Genomic DNA, 23,242 nt, shown 5'->3' with positions numbered 1-23,242 from the left:
GTTTTTTTCCCCAACTCCAATACTTGTATAAGTAATAAACAAAAGTATTAAAAGAAAATGAAAAACAACTACAATTTTTTTAGTGCCCCATTGGTTGCTTACAGCAGTGTCCTGGAGATTAATTAATTATAATTCCTGGAGACTCCCGGAGAATCCAGGAGGGTTTTTTTTTCCAAAATATATACTTTATTCATAAAAATCTTTCTTCATGTACATGACAATACAGTCCACATCTGTTACAGTACAAATTAACTTCAGTACATGGCACTCAATTTACAAAATTACATTACATATATCAAAGCTTGTTGCAATACATTACAATACACTCCACAAATCATATTACAGATGAAAGCAGTACATACAAACAGGTGCATTTTCATTACATATTTTATAAGTCATACAGCGTATCGAGGTGGCCAAGATACATTCCAACACTTGTCAAAAAACATTACATTACAATCCACCAATCGTATTACATATGGATTAATACACATGAATGCAATACATGGTACTCTATTTGCATCCACAGATTACAAGTGCTTTACAATTAACACACTTGTACATCATACGGCCCGAGGGGGGGTTTTCTACTGGTTTCAGCCCCTCGGTGTACACTGGCGGGAGGGCCTTAAACTGTGGCCCTTCCCCATCCAGGAGGGTTGCCGACCCTAAGCCTGACCCAGATCTGTTCACTTTACATATTGTTTTCAGCACATATGTGTTCTTACTCTACATTAACCACAGTAACCTTGCAGTAAGTAATTTCCCACTATGTACACAGTCTGGTTAAATGTTAAGCATTTTGTCCTAAACAGGATGACATGCACGAGGTGGACGATTTGCATGGCCCTTTTAACCTGAAATGGAACAGTCACTTGGTTAACTATATCAGCTGTCTGAGGCCACAGCTGTGCACTGCCTCACCACTTCCCACCATCAAATAACGAATACTGTAGAAGGAACTTGCATTTATGTAGCGCTTTATTACAAGCTCAGGATGTCCCAAAGCCCTTCACTGCCAATAAGTTACTTTTGAAGTGCAGTCATTGTCGTTATGTAGGAAAATTGGGCAGTCAATTTGCATATATGGTCCCACAAACAGCAAATGAATGAATGGCCAGACAATCGTTTTTTTGTGTGAACTGGTCACATAAGTGGCTTAGTGCTTGCCAGGCTCAGCACGGAATCTGAAAGTTTAGATTTCATAAACGTAATCAGCACCAGTGTGGGAAGATCTCCTGATCTCAGCCTGGCTGATCTGATCTTCCCTCTTAGCAGTAGAGGCCCCAAACACTGTAAAACGTAATATAACCTGGAATGAGAAGGGACCATTGGGTTCAACAAACCCGATCCGTCCATAGATGGAATACAATTTGCCCTAAAGTAGAGATAAAAGGGAATGATGTAAATATGAAATAAAAACAGAAAATGTTGGAAATGCACAGTAAGTCAATCAGCATTGGAAAGAAAAAATGAGTTAACATTCTGAGTGGGACCCTCGGGCAGAACGAAAAGCCAGAATTTGACCATCTCAGTCTATATCTACCCCCAACATCTTCAGTTCTGGCCCTAACTAGATGTTTTTCCAGCCCTATAGTAATAGATAGTTTCTACGAGTCGGTGAGATGGTAACAAGAGGGCACACATTTCAAATAAGGAGCTAAAAGGGGAAGTTAGAAATGAAAGGGTGGTTAGAATGTGGCGCTCTCTGCACAAACTGTCATGGAGACAGAACCCATGAATTATTATAAAAGGGAGTTAGACAGTTGCTTGGGGAAAGAAAGGAGCACTCAAGAAAATGGGGAGTGTGTGTGAGAATGGAATTACAGTAGGTGGCTCACATGGAGAAAAAACACCAGTGCAGACTTGATGGGCTGAATGGCCAGTCTCTGCTGTAACATTCTACGATTTTTATTGTTGCAGGAGTTTAATCAACAAGGAATAAACTGCTTTATTAGGAGTCTGTTCCACGTATCCACTAACATGAGTGCTCCGCCCAGCAGCCATCTTATGTGAGCATGTGAACATGAAGCATACAACACATCACGTTGGCAGGATGCTTGGTATTTGCTTGCCACATTCAATTAGCTTTAGAGCAAACACATTGATGCGGCAGAAATACACAGTGCCCTGCTAACATATGCTTTGGAAAAGTACCTGAACAGTTGCCAACGGGCTGGGCATTCTTCCTCTGTGATGCTCTACTAATCTTATAATGAAGTGCATTTAAGACAATCTTGTAAAATTAAGCAAAATGCAAGCACATTTACTGTGGCAATCTTACTGAGATGAGCAAACTCCTTCCTCACCTGGTCCCATGTTCACTGAGACAGCATTCAGTCTTTCCGCCATCTATGATGTGACTGGAGGATGTCCGTAAGCTCCAGAAAGGAGGACCTTAATGTGCAGGACCTCCTGCAGCAAGGCCTGAAGCGGAGCCGTTTTTGTTGAATGCAGCAGCTCTACTTCATTAGCTTGCTGCAGCCATTTCTCCCCCTCAGTCGCAGGATGATCAGCAGTCCCTGAAGAGCTGCTGGCACCAGATAACCCATTCCTTGAGCCCCATGCATTCCCAGTGAGTTTTATGCTGTGCACCAGGAACACCCGTGATATCAAAGAACTGCAGGTTCAAGGAGCTCCCAAAGACCACCAGCCTCACCATCACACCAGGACTACATTCTCAGCCCCCTAATCGCTCAGAGATTGGAGCTTGTTCATTGTTTCTGTTGTACAGTTCTGTAAACCCAGTCCATATTAAATAGTCCACATTACATTTGCCTCCCAAAATTTCAAAACCTTTTTTATCTTTTCTCCAGTGAAAGCTAATTCAGGTCTGTCAGTCCCTCCTCAAGATTTACAGCCCTGAGCCCCAGAATTACTACTCTTCTGTGGACCCTCCCCTGTGTGTCGGTGTTTTGAAGATGGGTGGCCAATACTGCTCATGATATTCCAAAAGTGGCTTCAACAATGATCTGTGCAATATTATACAGCTTGCTTTGAAGTATAATCAAATGTCCTTGAGATGCCTCGCAGTACTTTGTCAGCCTTGTTGATAACAGTTTCACATTGAATGGATACTTTCACTGAATGGTTAATAATCCTAGCCGAGTACTTCTCCTTTTCTATCCTTGTGTACATGTTCTGTGTTTACTGCTGCAGTTATTCCTTGCATTTGTTCCAATTAAAATCCATCCCTTATTCCTTAGCCCATGGTCTGGATCCCTCTGAGTGCTTAAATCTGCTTTATATTCATCAGCTGGTCACATAGCTTGGTGTTATCAGATATTACTAACTATATGGGGTGATTCTGCACTCCCAGTGGGGAAGCTGCACTCGGGGAGCACAGATTGGATATAGGGCTGCAACACTCCAAGCCCGATTCTTCGATTGGCACTTCCTGTGAGGGTGGCTCCCACATAGGAGCAGAGGTTCATGGAAACATCCCTACACTCTCCACGACATCCTTTGACAACAGTGTGAACCTCTGTGGGCTTCCCCTGCGCTAAGGGGTTGTCCAACTGTTCCCTTCACACATTCCAGGAGTGTGCACAATGGCAATGTTCCCTCTAAGCTGTGCGGCCGCACAGTAATGGGAAAGGTCCCGCGCAAGCTGCTCACCGGCTTCTCCATTGTAAATACCGCGCATGCGCGGAAACTTAAAGGGACCCGCATTAAAAGAAACAGGTCGTCAGAACAAAGCGCAGTTTACAGGGAGCATTGCTATGGCGCCTCACAGGCTGCACCATAAAAGTTTAAATCCATCATCCCATTAATTTGTGCATATCTCAGGTTGCTGATACTAACAGACTTGGGGGTAGATTTTAAGGCCTCCTGCCCAGCAGAAACAGGGCAATAACACCCCGCAAAATGGTGGGGAATGACTTACTGCCCCGTTCCCGCCGTCGCTGTAACCACTGCAATATTCCCCGGACATACTGCTGAGAGGCGGGAGCGCCTGCCTGAAACAGGTGGTAGGTCCGTTCAAAATGTAAATCAGGGTCTTATGACATACACAGGACCCCGATCACCATTTTCGAACAGTACTGGGCAAAGCGTGGCGGAGCCCACAGCTAAGTCTGTGTTTATCTCTGTGGGGCTGGAAGAAGCAGGAGTGCTCCTCAAGGCTCCACAAAACCAGCTTGGGTTGGTTCTGCTCCAGATCCCCCAACCCCTCCCAAGATAGAACCCCCTGCCCCCAGACCTACATTCTTCTGGCCCGAAGACCGGCCAAATGCCTGGGGCGCTCAATTTTCACTCACAGCTTGATGCTAATGAGACCCAGCCCTAAAAATTGACCGTGCCTGCCGTCGGCACTATCGCTGGTTGGCTACTCGATAGTTGACCAATAGAACCCAGAGGGTAGTGTTACAGGGATTGTCATCAGTCTGGGATAATTTTACCAATGGGCCTGTTTTGGGACCTCTCTTGTTTAATATCTTCATAAACGATCTGGAGCTAGGAGCCACCAGCACAGTGGCTAAATTTGCAGATGGCACAAAGCTAATGAAGGTGGTAGACTCCAAAATTGAACAGGATAAGCTACAGGAGGGTTTGAAAATACTTGTGAATTGGGCAGACAGGCGGCAGATGAAATTCAGTGTAGAGGAATGCAAAGTTCTTCACATGGGGGACAAAAAATACAAGAAGCGACTATTACTTAAATGGAAAGAAAATAATGTGCATGGAAAATTAAAGAGGTCTGGGGGTCATGATCGGCAACAAATTGAAGTTATCACAACAGTACTCGGTGGCAGTGAGTAAAGCAAATCAGATGTTGGGATGTATTAAAAAGTCAATATTGAGTAAAAATAATTAGGTAATCCTGCCACTTTATAAATCATTGGTACGACCACCCTTAGAATTGCACAGTACTAGTCGCTACTGTACAAAAATATATTGCAGCTATTGAAAGTATACAGAAGATAGCAATCAGAATGATTGACGAGATGGAATGATTGGATTACGAGGAGTGATTATGTAAATTGGGCAGGTTCTTACAGGAAAAGAAAGGTTGAGATGTGATATAATTGCTGTTTTTAGGATTCCAAAGGGACTAGATAATGTAGACCATGACAAGCTGTTTCACCGTGTCCAGAACAGTAGAACCGGAGGACACGGCCGGCACTTGATGGGGGGTAAATTCAAAACAAATCTGTAGAAACATTATTTCAGCTAGTGAGTGGTCAACAGTGGAAGATTCATTCAAATGCAAATGAGATAGATTTCTTTCAGAAAGAATATTTTGAGATATAGTATATGGGTAATTTGAGACATGACATATGGTAATTTTAGCATGCTTGGGAGGAACAGGTGACTTTAGACCTATGGTGCCCAATGCTCTCAACCACTGGGATTTCCTCACCTCATGTCTGGGTCTGTTATAGACTAATTGATAGAGATTGATTGTCATCATTAGTCAACAACTGCATTATCGTTGTATAATGCGTCTACCAAGATGGTCATTTTTCATTTAGCAATTCCTATGTTCCTGTGTAGAAGGGAAAGAGAATGGTGATTTCTCGTATATCAATTGTTCTCCTTCCTCGTATATCAATTATTCTACAAAAGCAGTGGCTCCCAAATCAGGTTGTATCCAGTTCCCGATGCTCAATATAGTGACTAAGAAAGAAAAAATTGTATTTATATAGTGCTTTATCAGTATGTCTCATTGTGCTGCACAACCAATGGATTACCTTTGAGGTGCAGTCACTATTGTTACACAGGCAAATGCAGCAGCCAATTGCACACAAGGGCCCACAAACAGCAAATTAGATGAATGGTCAGATAATTCTTTTAGTGGTGTTTGAAGGAGGAATATTGGTCAGCATACTGGCAGAACTCCATGTTCTTTTGCAAATTGTGCCATGGGATTTTTTTTACACTGAACAAGCATACAGGACATTAGTCTAAAGTCCCGTCCAAAAAAAAATGACATCTCCGACAATGCAACAGCCTTTGGAAAACTGGATCAAGGCAAGCCAGCATGTTGTGCTGGTGTCTCCTTTTTTCTTCACCTTAGAGGGGGTGCAAAAAAGATTTACAATGGTTCCAAGGATGAGGGCCTTCAGCTACATGGATAGACTGGAGAAGCTGGGGCTGTTCTCCTTAGAGCAGAGAAGGCTAAGAGGAGATTTGATAGAGGTGTTCAAAATAATGAGGGGTCTAGATAGAGAGAAACTGTTCCCATTGGCAGAAGGGTCGAGAACCAGAGGACACAGATTTAAGGTGATTGGCAGAAGAACAAAAGGCGACATGAGTGGTTAGGATCTGGAATGCACTGCCTGAAAGGATGGTGGAGGCAGATTCAATCATGGCTTTCAAAAGGGAATTGGATAAGTACCTGAAGGAAAAATTTTTTGCAGGGCCACGGGAAAAGGGCGGGGGAATGGAACTAGCTGAAGTGCTCTTGCAGAGAGCAGCACAGGCTCGACAGGCTGAATGGCCTCCTTCTGAGCTGTAACCATTCTATGATTCTATGATTCCTCTCTTCCCTGTCCTGAACTCAGTAGCTCTGGTGTGGTTTCACGAGCATATACAGTAGCTGCTTTATGTTTCCATCAAGCTCTGCATAGAGATGTCAAACCCAACAAGAAGCACCTCATGTAAAACCCAATGGAAATTCAACAGAGGCTCCTGCAAATGACTTTAAGATTCCAAACAAGGCTTTTGTACCTTCCTGGAATTTCCATATTTTTTACAGGGGTTGCTGCTCGTTGGCTTTGACATCTCTATACAGATCTTGCTAGAAATGTAAAACAGCCTAATTTCCAGTCTTTCCACCTGTAGGGATCTTTGAAATGTACATCCTTAGTGTTTTCCAGCAGGAAATGTTATGATTGCTAAAAATGTAGGTTACTGTGGTGGCATACCGAATATCCAAGGCCCGAAATTCTGATGGTTTGGTGGGGCGCACATCCAACGGATCTAATCATTGTAGGGCAGGGGCAGCGGGGAACAGTAGCAGTCCGTAAGGGCGATCCAAGCTTCCGGTCGCCTGTCACTTTAATTCTCCACTCCACTCCCACTCTGACCTCCCCGTCCTTGGCCTCTTACACTGTTCCAATGAAGCTCAATGTAAGCTCGAGGAACAGCACCTCATCTTTCGATTAGGCACTCTACAGCCTTCTGGACTCAACATCGAGTTCAACAATTTCAGACCATAAACTCTGCCCCTATCTTTTTTTTCTTCTCTCTCACATGGCAGCTGTTGATCATTCTGCCATTGCCATTTACATTTCAGCTAGAGTTTCTTAACTTGTCCCATTACCATCTCCTTTTGCCTTGCACCATCATCCCTTTTGTTCTTTCCTCCCCTCGCCCCCTTTCCCTGCCCCTACACTTGCTTAAAAACCTGTTCCATCTCCAACTTTTCCCAGTTCTGACAAAAGATCATCAACCTGAAACGTTAACTCTGTTTCTCACGCCACAGATGCTGCCTGACCTGCTGAGTATTTCCAGCATTTTCTGTTTTTATTTCAGATTTCCAGCATCCGCAGTATTTTGCTTTTGTAGTAGCAGTAACCAAACGGGAGGAGCGTGGAGTCACCAGCAGTAATTGGCCTCAGTCACATTATTCTTCTCCCTTCAGAATAACGCACATCACATTTATTAAACAAAATAGCAAATACAGAGATACTTATACAATTTTTTTTCCCCACAAACCACACTTTACAAAATAACATTTGGAAAGGGACAGGCAGGTACGCTTACAGTTTTAATGATAGGCTGTGCCCAATTGAGATAATTCCATTGCTGAGCCTTGCTGACAGGCTGAGTGGGGACAGCATCACCATACTGTAGCCCCGATTCTTCGACCTGTGCTCCCTCGAGCATTCTGTCCACTGGGAGCACAGAATTACCTCAATATCAATAATCAAGTTATTGCAATTAAGTTACCAAATAATAACACAAAAAAGAAAGAACTTGCATTCATACTGCACCTTATCATGTCCTCAGGACATCCTACAATATTCCACAATCAATGGATTACTTTTGAAGTGTAGTTGCTTGTTTTGTAGGCAAGCATGTCAATCTATTTGCACACAGCAAGGTCCCATCAAATGCAAAGCAAAGTCTAGATTATCTGTTTTTTTGGCAGGGTAAGTTGAGGAAGAAATGTTGGCCAGGACATTGGGAGGAATGCTCTTCTTTGAATAGTGTGTGGGATCTTTTACCCTTCCCCGAGCTGGCAGATGGTTTAATGTCATGTCTGCAAAACAGAATCTTCAAAAATGCAGTATTCCCTTAGTACTGCGCTCAAGTGTGGGCCTTGATTCTGTGCTCAAGTGGGGCTTGAACCTAAAACCTTCTGACTCAGGTAAGAGTGCTACCACCTGAGATTTAAACATTTTTTACATCCCACCTGATCCAAACCCACCCATTTTGGGGGGTTAAAATTCCCCTCTTAATGTCAGCTGTCCAAACTAATGCAATGCAAATCATTGTAAAAAACTGTATCTATTATTATACACCAACAGAAGTAATGTGTTGGTATTTGTTCCTATGTTCCTAAATCAATAAATGCAAAAATAATTAAGAAATCTGATGACCTCAAGAACCCCTGAGGGACTCTATTGTATAAGTACCTCAGACACATTAGGTACTGCATCATTGCGAAAGATGATGCTGTAGCGGTTCGTGTAGATCGCCACTAAATAAGAGAGTTTGACTTCAACGAACTATTAACAAGTTGTTTATTTACAGGAACAGACTAATTACATCAGGTAAGATGGCTGACTGTAGGAGCATCGTGGTATAGGTCTTGTCCCAGCGGGGACTCCACGAAGACTGAGTTCGCAGTCCTGTGGGGAGCGTGATGACGTCATCTCGTTGTTTGCGTTTCCCGTGCTTAGGGCATCACGTTATGCGTGTCGTTGCGTCGCTGGCCGTTGAGGCCGAGGTTGCGAGGCCGGGCTGTGCCGGTGCTTGCCGCGGGAGCGGAAGATCGCGTCGCTCCCGTCGGCTGGCCGTTGAGGCCAAAGACACTAGGCCGGGCTATGCCGGCGGCCGTCCTAGAAGGCTGAGTCGGGCCAGCGGCCGCCGCACGCACGTCACGTCGTACGTGACGTGACGTTAACACGTTAGGGTGCATCTTAAAGGGGCAACGGCCCCAACAGGTAAGTTAAAAGGGCAACGGCCCCAAAAGGTAAGTTAACCATACAGTAAGGTAAGTTAAAGGGAATTATGTGTCTTTATGTAAGGTACAACCGACGGTACCGCCACAATGCGTTTAGGGAAAGAAAAGGGCCCTGAAATTGCCCAGCTGTTCCTGTGGACTCCCAACAAGTCCAACTGAATGGCCGCAAATTCCATCTGAGCCTGAATATGTTGGGTCTCAGCCTTATTTGGAAGTTTCCAGTGGCCTTGATTGGGGACAGAGCCTACACTCGAGGCTAGCAAGACCTTTACACAGGAATGATTGACCTCTTCGTCAAGAGTATGGTCATTAGGCTGACTATTTTTCCACTCTGCTGAGCTAACTTGGCCTTGCCCAATGCAAACAGATAATACACTGTGGAGCTGGCATGAAGCAGACTACACATTTTTTGTACCTATAATCGGAGCACTTCCTTCCTGTCTCTGGCTGCCATTGGGTGCAAGATGGGTGAGTTGAGGATTCATCTACTGGCCATTAGAGCTAATGGGCTCGAATTTCCAAGCCCCGTGGAGGTGGGTTTGGAGGCGGGAGTGGGGGGGAAATTGCAGAATCGGGGGGCACGAACCCTTCCCGCCCCCAACCCACTTCCATGCCCATTTCCCAGGAGTACCCGACCTGTGCTGGGAGCCGCCTACCCGAGGCGGGAAGGGGATTAGTGCCAATTAACTGCTTGTTAACAGGTAGTTAACAGGCAGTTTTTGGCTCCAAACCACACCAAGTTAGCAAGGCGGACCGTCGGTCTGAAGGGGTTGGAGGGGTCGAGATGTCCGGTGTTCAGGTGAGTGACGGGTGCATGAGTGCCGAGGTAAGTGTGTTTGGTGTGTGTAAAGTGTTTAAATAAGTTTTACTTACCTTTACTTACTAATGCAGGCTTCTTTCCTTCAGGTCTCGGGAGTCCCTCATCTCACTGGCACAGAAAGCAGAATGGCCGTGAGCTGTCAAAAGTTGCAGCATTTTGCTTTCTGTTCTGGAGAGATTTCTAACCGAGTCTGTGGAGAAGGACTCAAGTTAGAAGTCAGATTATCAGTGTTTGACAGCTTCACAGAGCTGTCAAATGCTGATATTTCATCTGTCAAAAGCTTTTGACAGATGAAATGTCAATCCCTGACGTCACCTGTAACCGGGTGTCCCTTAATTGGCCTGCTGAGCCCGCTGGGTGGGCTCAACAAGGTCAATCAAGGGAAAATTGCATGGGTTGGCCACAAATCGATGGAGGCGGGACTACAACCCAAAAAGTGAGTCCCGCCTCCACCACATCCCCATTGACAAAATCCAGCCTGTGTCTCCTCCTCTGTTGCAACTTAAACTTTGGATGATTTGTACCTTTATAGATATGATGATGACCCACCATGCACATTGCTGCTCTAGTGAGACTCCACCCTCGGTATCACCTAGGTTGTGTTGTGCTCCTCAAATGTTGGCTGTAGCAAATCTTGCAGCTCTCCCCCTTCCTCATCTTTCAGTTTCTCTTTCCCTACTTCCTTCTCTTCCTCAGACGGCACAATGTATTTCTCCCTCAAACAGATGGATCAAGGTGTGAATGAATCCCCTATGAAGATCAAAATTGTATATTTATGACTTTTAGATGACTGTGTCCAATATCATTCTAAAGATGAGTAGATTAAATTTGAAAGTGCGTTTCCACTTATATTTGTATAATGCAGATTTAAAAGGACAAAAAAGCTTGAGTCTTAAATAAAGCTAAATGTAATAATATAGTTGTCCATAAAGTTAGATTACATGAATTTGATCCCTATGTATAGCGAATGGCATTGTTAAATGTGTACTGTAAATAAATGTGCCGGAATCGGAGGAGTCAGTTGATCACTCCTGTCAGTGGGACTTTTTCTGGGGCCACAGCTCCAACTTTTCATTGAGAGCCCTCACATCTGAAGCTCGCTGGTTGTGCACTCCTTTATGCATTTTATTCACAATATCCTTGCACCAGAGCAGTTTTTAAAATAATATTTTGTTTGGTAGCTCACCCAAGTGAGCATTCTTCATGGGTAGCCTAGTCTGGGCCCAAACACACACACATTGCAGTAGTGGTCACTGGATAGTGATCAGCAGTGGGAACTCTGCTGATTTTATCCTTTCTTAGCCCAGGAGTGCTGAGGCTAATTGCAGCATCCCTAATGAAATCAGCTCAGAACTGGCCAGAGACCTAAAATCGGACCTTTTGATCTGCATAACTTAGGGCAGAGCCTTTAGCCATTTGAAGGTGGGAGGGGGCCTCAGAGCAGTCTTCCATAAAGTAAGATCTGCATTAAATACTATGGCCTCAATTACACTAATTATCTTGTATGTGAAGGTGGAAAATGTTGGTGAGTTTTACATACCCACTTTTTTAATATAATTGGCAGCAATTATTGTCAGACAGAGACCAATACAGCTCTGCTGATATAAGTTGAGCATGCTGTGCCAAATATCTGGTTGATTGTAAACCAAATGTCATTAACATTGGCAATATAAGGACACATGAGATGATGGAAATTGCTTGGTGACTGGTTTGGAATTGACTGCAAAACATGTCAAGCCCAAAAGACATTTGTTTTGGCAGATTTATTGTTTTCCTTCACAAGTCTAAATTGGACATTTTTATTGTTGCTAATCTTGGGGAAACCTGAGTGTTAGTGCCATACTGATCTCCCATTTGATATAATTAGCACAATTAATTAATACTATCCTATTTACAAAGCACATTAAATAAATATGATGGGGGCGCTGGGGTAGCGAGTTTTCCTCTGCTTGCTGTGTTGGTAACATGGTAATTGTAGAAGGAAGATTTCCTCTCATTATTTCCTAGCAAAATTATCAACCAATTCTTATTGTACTAACTGACTATGTTTCCCCAAAGGGAAACCATAGCCTGCAATGTAATGGATTGATAAGCTTCACTCCATGAGTTGTTCGAGGCCTTGGAAGGGCCCAGTATGGAAACTATACCTGCTCTCAGCAGGCGTGACTCTCGCTGTGCCTAAGGAAGGTGGAATGACCAGAATTCCCAGGATAGCCTGGGAACAACTCCAGGCACACCCAAAAGCTGACTGCAGGTAGGGAGGGTGAGAGACTCAGTACCCAACGTACTGTAAATAGGGGTGGAAAACCCCATAGATCTGGGTTCCGTGCACTTTGTGCCCCTTGAACTCCCAGGGATTTTGGGCTGTATGTCACCAACACTAAACGACCGGAAGAAGTCTTCGTCCATCCAAAGTCAGAACATTAAGAAAGAACTTGCACTTAACATGCTTCCTTACATCCTCGGGACATCTCAAACTGTTTTACGGTCAATTAGTTACTTTTGAAGTGCAATTATTGTTGTTTTTGTAGGCAAACGTGGCACAGAAAGGTTCCACAAACAGCTATGGGTGAGCAGTTGATCTGTTTTGGAATTTGTTGTGGGATAAATGATGGTCAGGATGCCCTGCTCCCTTCTCTTCAAATGTTGCTTGGCATTTTTTACATCCACCTGAACGTGCAGACAGGGACTCATTGTCTCAAATGAAAGATGGTACTTCCGACAATGTAGCCCTACCTCAGCACTACAATAAAGTATCAACTTTAAGATTATGTGTTTTAGTCCTACTGTGGGGCTTGAGCCCACAACATTCTGACTCAGTGGTGCGAAGCAGGCTCGAGGGGCCAAGTGGAAATATTCCTGCTCCTATTTCTTATGATATCACTGAGCTTACATTATAATTGTATTTCTTCTTCACTCTAACTCCTTAAATCCAATGTTGACCATCTAAAATATGACTGCATTCCAAGTGCCAGAATCCTAGATCTACAACTGTGCATGGGAGTCTGGCTAGACCCAGAATCCTAGATCTAAGAGTCTCCACTGCAGTGGGCACTGAACTTGCATGTAATTTTTTGTTGCCAATTTTGTGAATGATGCCAAAAGCTCAGCGTGCAGGTCATGAAAGTCTCTTTCTTCATTTACTGCAGGGTGACCTCGCAAACCAAGCCCTTCATTTTCTTGCCAGTACATTCCATTCTTGTGGCTGTGTTTGATGTGTTGTGAAATGTTCCTGATGGATAAAGACAGCAAAACAGAATGTATAGAAAACGGGTCAAATGTAAACCACACAATCGTTTTCTCACTCTCTGTTCCCTCCCCCCACAACCAACTCACACCATCAGTCCATCCTTCCCCACGTCACTGTAACGATCAATAACATGTCATTCTATAGTGGACACTAGGTGGAGCCGTAGAGCTGTATATAGCTGTATGTATAAGACTACACTACCCAGCTGTATATATATTAAGACTACATTACCCATGAGGCACTAGGCTACCCACAAGGCAACAGTCAAGATGGCAGCCTGCATACAGGAGCACACATGCTGCATCTCTACAGATACTGTACCTAGAGAACGTGTACTGAATAAATGACTAGCTAGAAGCTAGCTGTGTTCATAATAAGAATGTCTATTTATTAATGAACATAAGATGGTACCAGGGTGGTGAAGATCTGCTGAAAATTGTGAAAAGCGACATGGAGAATTTGAAGCCACCAGAGCGTTTGAATCTCACAGAAAAAATCGACTACAATTGGCAGACTTTTAAACAGCAATTCGAACTCTACATTGCAGCCATCGGATTCGGTACGAAGCCAGATGCAAGGAAGATAGCGTTGCTGCTTACGGTTGCAGGCCCACAGGCGATAGAGGTATTTAATACATTTGTATTTAATCCAGCGGAGAACAGAGAAAAATTAGAAGAGGTGCTAAAAAAATTTGATGCACATTGCTCTCCCAAAAAGAATGAGACGTATGAAAGATACATCTTCCGTTCTCGGACACAGCAACAAAATGAGACTTTTGATAGCTTTATAACTGATCTGAAACTGAAAGCACAGACATGTAATTTCTCTGAGCTGAAATCATCCATGATTCGTGACCAGATTGTGTTTGGTATTCATGATAAAAAAGTCAGGGAATGTCTGTTGCGAGAAACCGAACTAAATTTGGAAAATGCAGTGAAAATATGCCAAGCCAGCGAGCTAGCTCGAAAGCACGCGAAGACTTTCAGTGAAATCAATAATGATGCGATTGTAATGAGTGAAAATGCTGCTGTCGGTGCTGTGTCCTACAAGGGGAAGAAACGTGGGCAGAACAGAAATGAAAAGCAATCGGAGGATGAAATTTTTAATTGTAAACGCTGTGGTTACAAACACCAGTTAAGACAATGCCCAGCGTTTGGAAAAATGTGCACAAAGTGTAATGGAAAGAATCACTTTGCCAAACAATGCTTTTCAAAAGTAAAAACAACGAAAGGGCAACAAGTTAATGTGATTGAGGACACTGATTTAAGTGAGACATTTTTTGTAGGAATGGTGTCATGTGACGATATCAAAAAAGATACAGAAAATGTGCAGCCCTCAGAAATGGATAATGCTGAACATAAAGTTAATGTAGTAAAAGAGGACAAATGGATGATCCCACTGCAGATAAATGGAGCACTAGTTACATTAAAACTGGACACTGGGGCAAAAGCAAACTTAATCAGTATGAGTGACATTAACAATATGAAAGAAAAGCCCAAAATACAGAAAAAGTCAGTACTACTGAAGAGCTATAATGGACAGAAAATAGATAGCTTAGGTGTATGCAGACTTAAAGTGGCAGTCAAAGACAAAGTGCATCATCTCATGTTTTCTGTTGTGGCTGAAAGACTTGATTCGATACTAGGTGACAAAGCTTGTGAAGACTTAGAACTGGTCAAGAGAGTCTACCATATAAACTGTGCCATAAGCAGACCAGATGACTCAGGTGATGAAGCAGAGAGCCCATCAAGGATGAAAAGGCCAAAGGGTATCCATGTCTTCAAAAAGCCCAGTTTCTCCAAGAAGAAAGAAAAAGACTTTAAGGTCAAAGAGAAGCCAAAGGAAGAAAAGCACAAAGAGGAAAAACACAAGGAGAAAAAGTCCAAAGATATAACCGCAGCAGATGTTGTTAAGCAGTGGAAAGAGAAAAAGAAAAAGAAGAAGCCTGCACCAGAGCAGAAAGCAGTTCCGGTGGATACTCCTTCTCCCTCAGGCCAATCTTTGGTGTTCCATTAGCCGAGGCTGCTGAGAGGACTATGCTGTATGATGGGATCCAGCTGCCAGCAGTTTTTCGAGAGTGCATTGACTACATTGAGAGTTATGGCATGAAGAGTGAAGGAAACACTGAAACCCTCTCCAAGCAAAGATCGCAAGGAGACCTCGATCTATACAAGAGCAGATTGATGACAATGCCGCAACTGCATCTTGTCATTCACCGCCAGAACAATCTCATGAAGACACATCAGACTTACCCGTGTTGAGAAGATCCACACGTGAAGTAAAAGAGCCTCATAGACTTAATCTTTGAGTACAATGTAAAGCTTTGAAAATGTGTTGACTGTTTTGAAAATGTTTATGTTTACAGAGCACTAACAAAAGTGTTACTGATATTATCTTTATTGTTTTCTTGAAAGTTGATTGATATTGATTTTGTTAAACCTCAAAGAAAGGGGGATGTAACGATCAATAACATGTCATTCTATAGTGGACACTAGGTGGAGCCGTAGAGCTGTGTAGAGCTGTATGTATAAGACTACACTACCCAGCTGTATATATATTAAGACTACATTACCCATGAGGCACTAGGCTACCCACAAGGCAACAGTCAAGATGGCAGCCTGCACACAGGAGCACACATGCTGCATCTCTACAGATACTGTACCTAGAGAACGTGTACTAAATAAATGACTAGCTAGAAGCTAGCTGTGTTCATAATAAGAATGTCTATTTATTAATGAACATAAGAGTCACCACCTGCTGTGACCAAGTTCGTCCTCTTGCCCCACTGTCATCTGACTTTCAGCAGTGCCATTTATGGCAATTCAAGGTCAAGGATAGATCATGGACATTACGGCCTCACTGCATCTGCCCTTTTTTACACTGCTGACAGAACGCAGTAACCTTTTAAGGAGCTCAACCTGTTGTTAGAGCAGTGGACTGAAGGCACGTAGTGTGGAAGCTCCATGCCATTGTGTACTCCCATTGTGTTTGCTGAATGAGTGGACATCAGCGATGTAGTAAAACCTTCTTCTACAACCTCTTGTTGCACCAGGCAGCCAAACAACTATCAAAATCCCTTCACTCATTGTTCAATGTTAATTAAACATCAATAGTAACACTAATGAATTGTTTGAAATAATTCTTGGTTTCTCAGCCACTAAAAGTAATTTATTTTGCTCTCTTCCTCAGCTCCCCCCAAATAATTAAACCATGTCAGACTCATTTATTATTTTTTTTAAAACTAAGCACCGCCCGTTATTATATGGATGCTCATAGCAGCTTACCTTCACATACCAGTTTTACTGGTTAAAAGAGTTGGGGGGAAAAAATTGAGTCGCGCCCACTTTGGGGCTAAACGCCCTGGTAAAATTAGCGCCCCCGCAGCCAAAATTGAGTGGTAGCGCCCCAAGAGGGAAGCGGGGAGTTAGTGGAAGCGCCCCGCCACCCTCTTGGGGCGCTATGAGGGAATATCACGGCGCTACGTGCCGCAGCGCCACGATGGGCCACCGGGGTTTGGAGTGCTGGCAAAAGAGCCCAGCACTCAAGAGAAGTACCGGGCTCACGGAGCGCAGCTGGCACTCCATGGGGGGGCTGAAGAGGAGGCCGGGGACAGTAACGGGGGCAGGTACTGGCAGGCGGCCAGCAACAAAAATGGCTGCCCGGCACCTCGCCTTTAAATAGCGCCGCCCTGGCCGCAGGTAAGCCCCCCTGACCCCTTCGAACATAGCGTCCAGCAGTAAGTCAGGGGGCGCTACCAAAGATCGCGGCCGGGGTGCGAGCGGGGCGCTGTGTATGGCGATGACGTCAATGCCGATGATGCAGCACCGCAGGGTGCTAATGGTTATCGCCGCCGCTAACCTCCCACTGAATTTCGCGGGAGGCATTGGCGGCGCCGCGCCCGGCTGCTAGTTGCTTTGCACCCCGTTATTAACGGGAGGCGCAAAGCAACTGAATTTTTACCCTTTGGTATGGTTACATTAAATGTCAAACGTACCCTTGTTTCCTTTAAAAACTTCAATAACTATAGCATACCCCTAATCTATTCAAGCCCACATCCCTCCAAATGAGTTGGAGTGACCGATGCAATACTGTGCCTCTTGTGTCTATCACTACTGTATGCACTGTCAAAGGAGTAGAACCAGACTCAGCACATCAACCTTTTTTTTTAAATGCATGCATATAAAGGGCTCTATTTTGTCCTCCATTCAATGACTAGCTACTCCTGGACCTCTGAGCAGATGGCTAGCAAGTCGCAAGAGTGACGGGTGCATGATTTTTTTTCCCCCAGAAGGATTTTGTCCTGATCTTGGTGTCTTCTCATCAACGTGGAAATTCCACGGGCTGGGGAACAGGATTCCACTCAGTCTCAGGATCACGTATTGTGAGGTCAGACGCAATATCGAGCAGACTCGGGTTAAAGCTCACTCTAATCTGCACCAATGGACCTTAACCCCAAACTCTGAGGAAGGACTCCTTGTGTATCTCTCACACCAGCCATCCTTTTATGGTTCTTCATAGTACTAAATAATAGTGACGTTTGGGCCACTTTCGGCTACTGATGCATGGCACTAAGAAAAGGATTGAGACGGTTATTTGTGATAATCGTTCAGAGAACTGGTCCCTGAATTTCTTCAGGATGAAAGGCATACCTGGGCCAGAAATGCAGTGGTCATAACTTAGCAGGGGGCAACAAATGGGGTGGGACCCAATAGCACCCTAAGATCATCCTGTGTTAGCCGTGGTTCAGTTGGTAGCCTTCTCGCCTCTGAGTCTGAAGGCTGTGGTTTCAAGTCCCACTCCAGAGACATGAGCACAAAAGTCTGACGCTCCAGTGCAGTACTGAGGGAGTGCTGCACTGTCGGAGGTGCCGTCTTTCAGATGAGACGTTAAACCGAGGCCCTGTCTGCTCTCTCAAGACACTATTTCGAAGAGGAGCAGGGGAGTTATCCCCAGTGTCCTGGCCAATATTTATCCCTCAATCAACATCACTAAAACAGATTATCTGGTCATGATCACATTGCTGTTTGTGGGAGCTTTCTGTGTGAAAATTGGCTGCCGCGTTTCCTACATTACAAAAGTGACTACACTTCAAAAGTGCTTCATTGGCTGTAAAGCGCTTTGGGACATCCTGAGCTCATGAAAAGCGCTATATAAATGCGAATCTCTTTTTTTTCTTTTTTGTACGAGATTCCTGTGGGGCCCTGATTATACAGGAGAGACGTTGGCAAGATTCCTGCATCCACTACTAAGAAGTGGGGCCCACACACTGGTTTCCAGCCCAGGATCATGCTCTGGAAAACCCCAGAAGATTGAATCCTGCAGCATTTAAATTGGTGCCCTGCTTTAAGGGGACCAAGCCAAGAGTTTCCAATACTTTTTAGCCAGTTTTACTACTTTAAGTGAACCCAGCTCTCTCTTATACTCTCTCCCCAACTCCACAATGGGTGCCTAAGATGTGCCAGTACTGGCGGGGGCATCTGCTTGATTCACCTAAATTCCTTGACCCCAGAAACTCCAGCAGGGTCAAGCCCTGTCCCTAGCGGCGCATCACGATTTCCACTCTGCACAGGCCAGGACTACGAATAGTCTGGTCCCTGTTCTTTTCAAAAACTATGGTGCAATAATGGGAATCCAGGCACAGACAAGTCTGACTGTGTTATCATTATTAATTTAAAAGCAAAGTGAACTGCTTGGTTAGATACACGTCCTTTAGCTAAAGATACAATGCATCAGACTGCTAATGTAGGTCACTGCGGGAGGGCTGAAAATGGGGGAGGGGTTGTTTTATAAACAAGTTATTGTGATGGGTGGTGCAGTAGATAACTTACCTGCTCCTGGTCCAGACTTGCTCTCCTGTCCATTCTGGATTTTCCACTACTACTCACCTCTCTCTGGTTCCCGGTCTCCAGCTTGCCTCTCTCCAGCTCCCACTTTCTTCTCCCTGTCTCCAGATCTCCTGCTCACATCGCGCCTACTCTCCCGTTCCCTGACTCTGCATGGTGGCGCATGCAAGTGGAGCAGTCAGCAGTGCTTTAAAATCAAATTCATCAATTGGGGAAAGGGAAGAGCTTACGTTTTCCAATAAATTAAACTGGAGACATACCAGTAGAGTACTATAGAGCTGACAATGTGATGCTGGTTGCCGATAGCACTGATCTACATTGGGCGTGGGAGAGCCATGTTATTGGGCACTGCGGCCTTCTGTGCACCCATTACACATTGTGTAGAATAATGCAGTGGAAAAGTGTTTGTGATGCTGAGGACCTGTGCACAAGGTCATTAAAAATACTTGTTCCATACTGTGGTCTCATCACCTGAACAGCGATGCTGGATCTCTGGGTCTGTTTCTTAAAAGAGTCTCTGCTTGGTAGCTGCATCAGGTAGTTTTATGTCGACCCAGCGATTTTAGTTTATTTTGTGGTGCCCTTGGATTTCACTACTGCACCACAACAGTCATCTGTGGGTGTAAGCTGATGGACTGTTATTAAGCTCTGCCTAAATAGGACCTCTGATAATTCCACACTACCCGCTGGTACAGGAACAAGGGCAGAATCGTAGGATGCATGCAGTACAGATGGCCGAGATATTACAAATTTTGGTCTACCTTAGATATTCTCTTGAGTTCAGTGGCGTTGGTCAGTCCCATAAGCGGTCCCCACATCTTATATTCAGGAGTATGCCTGTACTGTCCCAATATCCACTCATACAATAGCTTAGCCCTGGAATAACAGGCACTCAGATATAAGGGTAAGTAAAGCACTTCCAACATACTCAAAGGAAAGTTGGGTCAGACAACAGACACTAATCTGTCGAGTGTAGGAGTTGGTTAAATCATAAATTTGAGATGGTGTTTTTTTTTAAAGTTCTTTATACACGCTTTAATCTGATCTTGTACTTTTGCAGATACACTCGAAACCTCGTGGATAAAGGAAATGGAAAGTTTAACCTGATGATTCTGTGCTGGGGAGAAGGACATGGCAGGTAAAGGAAAAGCACAGAGGAGAACGACACCAAAATCCAGTAGAATTTTTTTTAAACTAATTTTCTCTTTTGGAGTCAATAGCACTTGCTAGGTATAATTCCACAGGTACCAGGCACCCTTTGCCCAAATATACATTTTCCATGTGTGACTGTTGGTGAGTTATTCAACTGTGGGGGCATCATAGTCAGCACAGTACTGTTTTTGCCGAATATCCGTTCCTACAGGTTCTCAGCTGTGGCTTCACGTCGTTAGTCTTTCCACCCGCCTGCCGACCAGGCCGTCCCTTTGTCTGAGTACCGGGCAGGAGGCGGCCTAACAATATTGCAATGAGGCCCTGCCGTTAAGATTGGCAGGGCCTCCAACATCCCTGGCCTTGCTCGACCGTATACGCGCTCCTCCGCACTCCCGCAGGTTCCCTGTTAATATCAGGGCCATACTGTCTAGCATGAATTTCCTGTCACTTCTCTGTCACACTTCAAGTGTCACAGTGAAAAGTTCAGCATCGCGCTTAAAGAAGATTAATGAAAGAAGAGTCATTTGGAATGTACAAAGTCCACCCAGCAACTGAAAATACCCTAATTGATACAGGAGCCAGAATGTCTGTAAGTCCTCACTGTCCCCACCAATCACAGTTAAAAAAAGAGAAAAGAAGTTAGGATTTGGAGCTACAGCCATAAAGCAATTGAATTCTGACCTCATCCAGCGATTACTTAACATTAACAGCAAACAGTGTTTTTGTCCTAATGGGAACACAACTTTATCGTGGCAGCAAAATAATACATGCTATATTACATGGTATGCCGCTGTCCTAATAATGCAGCAAATGATCTGACTTACCGTTAGCAACACAATAAGACAACTGTTTAAAATGAATGATAAAAATGCATTAATTTGCCCCAGAATTAACTGCTGAAGTTTATTTTTGCCTTCTGAAATTTAGATTATGAAATTTGGAGCTGATTCGGTGTTGGCACAATATGTTTTTAAACTATTAATGAATTGAAGTGGAGTGTTTGAAATAAACACTCAACACCAGGTCTGCGTTCGAAAATTCAAGCAATCTTTATTCGCATCGGTGGGGAGACAACCTGCTATCTGTCTAGCCAGGCTTCTCTCCGCTGATACAAAGTTTTGACATTCAAGGAAATAATGAATAATTTGCAACAAACATATATTCCTCTAGGGCATAAAAACCCAAAAGGAAAAGTGATCCAACCATGGCTGACAAAAGAAATTAAAGCTAGTATTAAGTCAAAGGAGGAAGTTTACAAAGTTGCCAGAAAAAGCAGTCAGCCTGAGGATTGAGATCTTTTTAGAAATCAGTAAAGGGAGACCAACAAATTGATAACGAAAGGGAAAATGGAATATGAGCACAAACTAGCAAAAAATATAAAAACGGATTGTAAAAGCTTCTATAGGTATGTGAAAAGGAAAAAACTGGCGAAAGTAAATGTAGGTCCTTAACAGTCAGAGATGGGAGAATTTATAATGGGGAATGAGGAAATGGCAGAGAAATTAAATAAATACTTTGTTTCTTTCTTCACGGAGGAAGACACAAAAAATCTCCCAGAAATACAAGAAAACCAAAGGCGTGATGAGAATGAGGAACTTAAAGAAATTATTATTGGTAAAAAAACAGTACTAGCAAAATTAATGGGACTAAAAGTCGATAAATCCCAATGACTGGATGACCTACATCCTAAGGTTTTGAAAGAGGTGGCCATTGGGATAGTGGACGCATTGGTTGTCATCTTCCAAAATTCTATAGATTCTGGAATGGTTCCTGCAGATTGGAGGATAGCAAATGTAACCCCGCTATTTAAGAAAGGCAGGAAAGCGAAAACGGGGAACTACAGACCTGTTAGCCTCACATCAGTAGTTGGGAAAATGCTGGAATCTATTATAAAGGATGCAATAACTGGGCACTTAGAAGCTAAAAGTAAGATTGGGCAGAGTCAACATGGATTTATGAAAGGGAAATCCTGTTTGCAAGCCTATTGGAGTTCTTTGAGGATGTAATTAGTGGAGTAGACAAAGGAGAACCAGTAGATGTGGTGTATCTGGATTTTCAGAAGGCCTTCGATAAGGACCCACACAAGAGGTTAATGAACAAAATTAGGGTACATGGAATTGGGGGTAATATAGTAGCATGGATTGAAAATTGGTTAACAGACAGAAAACAAAGAGTAGGGATAAACAGGTCTTTTTCAGGATGGCAGACTATGAGTAGTGGGGTACCACAAGGATCGGTGCCTGGGCCCCAGCTATTCACCATGTATTTCAATGATTTGGATGAGGGGACTAAATGTAACATTTCCAAATTTGCTGATGATACAAAGCTAGGTGGCAGTGTTAGTTGTGAAGAGGATGTGAAGAGGCTTCAAGGGGATCTCGACAGGCTCAGTGAGTGGGCGAGATCATGGCAGGTGGAATATAATGTGGATAAATGTGAAGTTATCCACTTTGATAGAAAAAACAGAAAGGCAGAGTATTTCCTAAATGGTGAAAGATTGGGGAATGCAGATGCTCAAAGGGACCTGGGTGTCCTTGTACATGAGTCACTGAAAGTGAATGTTGTAGTGTATGTGCTTTAAGTCAGAACTACTTTTTACAGCTCCTGTATACTGTAGTACCGGCAGTAACCACACCGGTATATAAGCTGTGCGCATGCCTCTGTACTCCAGTCTAGAGATTGCCCTCCTCCAGTAAAGACCTGTTATTTGTTTATGTACAGCATCCGTGTAATTATTTATCCACTGAACCACGGATCAAACAGTGGCGACGAGTGTTGATGCGAATCTACCTGCAACATTAAACAAAAAAAAAACAAACAAAAAAAAAATAGTCGAGTCCAGGAACACGGGCATCGACCGCGAGCAACCGCCCAGCAGTCAGGCAGAGATCCAACTTCACTGGGGAGGCTGTGGAGAGCCGGGCTTGGTTCCCCAGCCACAACGAGCAGTAAGAGACCGACGACAGGTCCAGAGCAGACCCTTCCCGAGCAGCGGCGGCTGGAGCCGACCGACGGCAGAGAGAGAGAGCCGGGCAGCGTCG

At 43.9% G+C, this 23,242-nt stretch overlaps 1 protein-coding gene across 1 annotated transcript in view; it reads left to right on the top strand.

Annotated features, from left to right (window-relative positions):
- Positions 1-23,242, top strand: part of LOC147108332 (cysteine dioxygenase type 1-like) — a 59,295-nt gene that overhangs the window by 15,918 nt on the left and 20,135 nt on the right. Inside the window, exon 2 of the mRNA XM_086004926.1 lies at positions 20,110-20,187. Coding sequence (XP_085861052.1) covers positions 20,110-20,187 — 78 coding nt within the window. The remainder of the gene's footprint in view (positions 1-20,109; positions 20,188-23,242) is intronic.

This window comes from Somniosus microcephalus, chromosome 13, assembly GCF_052327205.1.
Source record: "Somniosus microcephalus isolate GS21.2 chromosome 13, FLI_Smic_1.0, whole genome shotgun sequence".
Lineage (NCBI taxonomy): Eukaryota > Metazoa > Chordata > Chondrichthyes > Squaliformes > Somniosidae > Somniosus > Somniosus microcephalus.
Note: the sequence above shows the minus strand (reverse complement) of the source record. Positions and strands in the feature narration are given on the sequence as shown.